The following is a 5373-nucleotide window of genomic DNA, read 5'->3' on the forward strand; positions in this document are numbered from 1 at the left end:
TACAAAGCTAGCATGTTACATGTCTCGCTATCTCCCTAGTACCCATAAATTTATTTATTTATTTATTTTTCCGTTTTAAAAATTTACTAAATTTAATTAATTTTACAATTTTTATAATTAATATATATTTTTCAGTTTTGGGTGTCTTTTGGTGGAAGAATGCTTGTCACCTACTCCTGTTTTAGTGTCCACTCTGTACTCCTCTCTCTCTCTCTCTCTCTCTCTCTCTTTAAAACAAAATAAAAGAGACAACTTTCTTACTTCTTCTCAGTTTTACTCTGTAATGGAGAAACGCACTTGTAAGCTCTGTTTCAAAAGCTTCTCTAATGGCAGAGCTTTGGGTGGTCACATGAGGTCTCATATGCTCACCCTTCAACCTTCTCCTCCTCCTCCTGCTCCCCCATACACCCAACTGACTCACCAACTCGGAGACCAAACCGAAACAGAAACCGAGTTCGCCTCCTCTTCATCCTCGTATTCTTCATCAGAAGAAGAAGACAAGGGTTTGTGTTATGGGTTGAGAGAGAATCCAAAGAAGAGTTTTCGATTAGTAGATCCTGAGTTTTCCTTCGCTGTCGATGCTGGGTCTGTCGTCCAAGACAGAGAAAGCGAAACCGAGTCGTCTAAAAATCCGTTTCGAAGACGATCGAAACGGACTCGGAAATCTGGTGTGGCAACTCAGACTCTTCATCTTCAACTTCAGAAGAAGCCCAAATCAAACTCACCCAAGAAGAGCGAGTCACTCATTGAGCTAGAACCAGTGAGTTCGGTCTCTGATACTTCTCCTGAAGAAGATGTCGCTCTGTGTCTCATGATGCTCTCGAGGGGTACTTGGGCAAGAAAGGAAGAAATTGTAGAAGACGAAGAAGGAGAAAAATCGTTTGAGGAAACAGAGGATGACACAGACGAGCTCAAATTCTGTCCGAGTCGGAATCGGGGGAAGTACAAGTGTGGAACATGCAAGAAGGTTTTTCGATCTTATCAAGCTTTGGGTGGACACAGAGCGAGTCACAAGAAGATCAAGATCGAAGCTGAGAGCAAATCGGGATTTAATAATGGTGGTGTTGATCGAAGAATCCATAAATGCCCAGTTTGTTTCAGGGTTTTTGGGTCTGGTCAAGCTCTTGGTGGCCACAAAAGATCTCATCTTTCAACGCTAATTACAGACAAAAACACAAATTCTGCTAAATTTGGTGATAATTTGATAGATCTTAACCTTCCTGCACCAATTGAGGACGATGAAATCAGCCAGATTGAACTCTCTGCCGTCTCAGATTGAATTTTGCTTTCTCGGGGACGATTTAGAGGTATAAAAAAAATGATCTTTTTTATACTTAATGAGTGATCTGTGATTAAATTAAAGCTTGATTTGGTAATTCGACCAAATGGGTTCTGTTCTTTTACAGATTCTTCTTCTTTTGTTATTGGCTGACTGTAATTCTTTTTCTTTGAATTTGTTCTGTTTTAAGCTCTGTTACTTACTGTAACAAAAACTGATTAAGTTCATCCATTAAGGGTTATTCTTATTCTATTTAACTTCATTTTCTGGAAGAAGATAAAAAAAAGCACTTTATGGTCTTGTTTGCTTGATTTGATCATTGGAGATGAAGAACTGAATTTTGTTTTCTGACAATGGGTTTCTGGTTTTGCCACAGCTGTTCTTAGCTAACTGTTTGCCTAATTAAGAATTCCTTCCACAAAACGAATTAATCTATTAATCTATTATTTTAAAAAACACTTAATGTTCGGGCTGTCACTACTAGCTTTGTTTAGTTGGTGAAGAAGCTAATTCTCTCTTATCTCTTTCTCTCTCTCCTCTCTCTCTCTCTCTCTCTCTCTCTTTCTCTCATTTTTTTTTCCTGTCTTTCTTTAGTTCTCTTTAAGCTTTGCTTGTAACAGTAAAAGTTCAGATTTCAAGACTTGAAGCAACAGTAAAAAAAAAATTTAATAATAATAATTTATATATATTAAATTGACCAAAATAACCTTGAAAAAGGTATCTAATTTATATTTCCAAGTAAGGAAAAATCTTAAAAGATGACAAAGAGAGAAGATCAAGATCCCTTCTTTCACTGAAAAATATATGCTTTTGAAACCACCACCGAAGTATCTGGCAAAAGGCAGGCCTTCTGGTATTCCATATAGAAACATTTAGTCACACTAGTTAAATTCACATTAAATGAAATAAATGCATTTTTCTTACTTTCTAGGAAGTTTTAAAAGGGTATTTTAGTCGTTTTAGTCTTCCTTTTATATTCCATTGCTAAACCATTGTTTTGTTTTTAATAATTTCTCTACCCCCAATCTGGGAAAAAAAAATCCTAGGGATGTTTTATTATGTTGTGGGAATCCCTAGGAATATCCCCCTTTAAATGATCTTTTTAGATTTCAGTGTTATTTGGGTGCTTTTAAGTACTTCAGGGAGTTGCATAGCCACCCAACTCCAAAGTCTCCCATTTTCTTTTTTCATTTATAGGATGTTTAAAAAGGGCATTTTTGTCATTTTATTCTCACCTTTTTCTATTGTCTAAACAATGGTTTCAAAAATATTTAATTCCTATGGATCTGTACATGTTTCCTAAACAATTAGAATCCCTAGGTATATCCTCTCTCTAGTGATCTTTTTTTTAGATTTCAGTGTTATTTGGATACTCTAAAGTACTTCAGGGAGTTGCATAGCTATCCAACTCCAAGTCTCCTTTGCATACCATATGATACATTCTTCAAGAGAATGACACGTGGACTCCAAATGAGACAGATAACCAGCTCCTTAGATTACAGGATCCCAACCCAAATCATGACCCATATTTTCAGGGATTTAATTGATTTGAATTTGTGTTTTTTTATATTATGGTCTGATATGTGATCCACACCATCTGCCCTAAGGTTCCAAATTGCATCCATAAATGAGACTTTCTGTAGAGTAAAAGACTACTTACTATGTGTTGGTAGACTTCCAAGCCAAGACAATGTGCTTCAATCAGGACCATCGATGGGTGGACCCCTCTTTGATCGGCCATTATCAAAGACGAACCCAAGTTAGATGGACCATGAAACTAGGGCATGTGCTACTGATTTGGTGATTGATTAGTTGGATATCTTATTACATTGACTTTTTGATGTATAATAGATGTATTTCATCACTTTAATATATTTGACTTTTTCAATGAATGGCAGTTTTTTTTTTTTTTTTTTCTTGTAAATTTTGGTCAGCGTGACTTGTGGAATGTGTTATGGAAACGTACAATAAGACTTGACTAGTGAGAGTGGACTTTGGTCAACTTGGATGCTTATATTTGTTTTTAGTAGTTTATTTATTATTATTTTTTTTAATTATTTAAAAGGTGAAAAATACTCTATTACTTGGCGAAATAACAACAACAACAATAACAAAATTATATAATTTATTTCTTACCATGATTTGAAGTAAACTACAAATATACTCCTCAATTACCTTTCCCTTTAATTAGAAAAAGGTGCATTTTACAATAAATTCCAAGTGGTTAGGTTGGAATGCAAAAAAATCATGTTTCATTATTTGAAATATTGACATTAGATAGGGATGGAATTACTTATCGTTGTCATAAATCTATTATAGATAGGGATGTATCAAAGAATAAGGAGTTGTTGCCTGTAAAATTAGAGTTGGATTGTTAAAGTGGACAAGGGAGGATTTACAGTGGAGGTTGTGGGGGCACTTGCCCTCACAAGAGTTTTTAAATTCTATGGATTAATGTGTTATTGAAACAGATTTTAACAGTATATAAAAAAATCTGCCATTATTGTCTCTACAAAAAAAAAAAAATTTCACTTTTAATTGCCCCCACAACTATTTTTTTTCACTCTTAATTGTCCCCACAAATTTTTTTCTACTCTTGGTTGCTGGCTCCGCCCTTGAAAGTGGAGGTGTACTTCTGGAGTGTTATATGATTGATGAAGACCAATAAATCTAAAGAAAAATCGTATAAGACAAGTAGTAAGACTAATTATATATGTTTTATGGAACTGAATGTCGGAAAGTCACGAATAAATAGATTAAGAATAGTAGGGATGAGCATGTTAAGATGGATGAGTAGAAATACTAAGAAACATAAAACAAATTAACACATTTAAGAAATTATAAGACCGACTCTAATATATAACAAATCTCCTGATTCGTGTTATGTATGCACATTAATGTTGTGTTGATAGGTTAAATTAGTTACGAAATAAATTGAAAAGTAGGACTTGTTAAACTATCGAATAAACAATAATCTGAGGAGACGACTTCTATCATATGGGTTAAAATTATATATAAAATAAATAAAAACTCGTTAGGATATGACCCCATAGAATTAGTTTTTGGTGAATAAATTGAGTGATTGTTTATTGAATATTGATGTGTATCAATCAAAGTAAGACGAAAATTTTATATGACGATAATAAGACCAAGCATGCTTGATGGAGTTGAATTCGTAGAATAAATAAAAGTAACAAATGAGACATTAAAATGGATGAGTGGCATGATCAGAAACACAATTGAGATGATTTAAGCATGTGTAAAGTATATCAATGGCATTAGTACCCATAATGAACAATTTGATTCTAGTCCAAGCTAACCCACCGGGGGATTGGCTAAGATGGTAAGGAGCGACTATAGTGGCGGAGCTAGTAAGGAGCTGGTGGGGGCAATTGCCCCCACTTTGAAACACCCCTATATTTTCAACTAATTACATGTCCCATTTGTCCCCACTCCCTCACCTCCCTCCACCCCCAGAGTGTTGGATGGTGTGTTAGGCCCAGGTAGATTAGTCTCACCAAACGTGGGGATACTCCCTAAACTACCAAAAAAATTAAGAAGAAGAAGAAGAAGATAAATGAAAATGACTTAGATAGATTAGCTAGAAAAATATATGAAAGACTAAATATCTTCAAACCAAAGATATAATCACAAATAGTTAAATGATGAAATCTAATTCAATAATTGGGATAAGATGTAAATAATGATGGTTGTCAACCTAATGCAACTCCCTTTAATGGGGCAAAGAAATGTGAACCTTGACCTCCAAAAAAGGGAGTTAATCCATTTATTTTAAAAATAATTACTAAATATACTCAAAAGATAAAGGTATTTTATAATAGTTAAAAAAGTATAATTAGTACTTCTCAAAATTATTTGATTTTGAATATTTTCAGCTATTTTAATATATGAAAAAAAAAATTTTGAAGAGTTCTACCCACTTGAAAATCCCCCCTTATCCCACTTTTTACTTAGGAAAAGTAACAAAGAAGGGAACAAAAATGGTAATAGTAAGGAAATAGATAATGTTAACTTGGTGGACCATCATCCCAAGGTTTAGACCATTGGATGATCAACGAAATTGATGGATTGAA

The 5373-nt window shown here is 34.2% G+C and overlaps 1 protein-coding gene across 1 annotated transcript; it reads left to right on the forward strand.

Moving 5' to 3' along the window:
• The first annotated feature begins 211 nt into the window (after positions 1–211).
• LOC147393428 (C2H2-like zinc finger protein) lies at positions 212–3166 on the forward strand. Its single transcript, XM_086457109.1, has 2 exons — positions 212–1307; positions 2887–3166. The coding sequence occupies exon 1, from the start codon at positions 284–286 to the stop codon at positions 1277–1279; it is 996 nt and encodes a 331-aa protein (XP_086313235.1). The 5' UTR covers positions 212–283; the 3' UTR covers positions 1280–1307; positions 2887–3166.
• Positions 3167–5373: the final 2207 nt, after the last annotated feature.

Source organism: Akebia trifoliata, chromosome 10 (assembly GCF_017979445.1).
Source record: "Akebia trifoliata isolate Shusen 1 chromosome 10, ASM1797944v1, whole genome shotgun sequence".
In the NCBI taxonomy this organism is placed as follows: Eukaryota; Viridiplantae; Streptophyta; class Magnoliopsida; order Ranunculales; family Lardizabalaceae; genus Akebia; species Akebia trifoliata.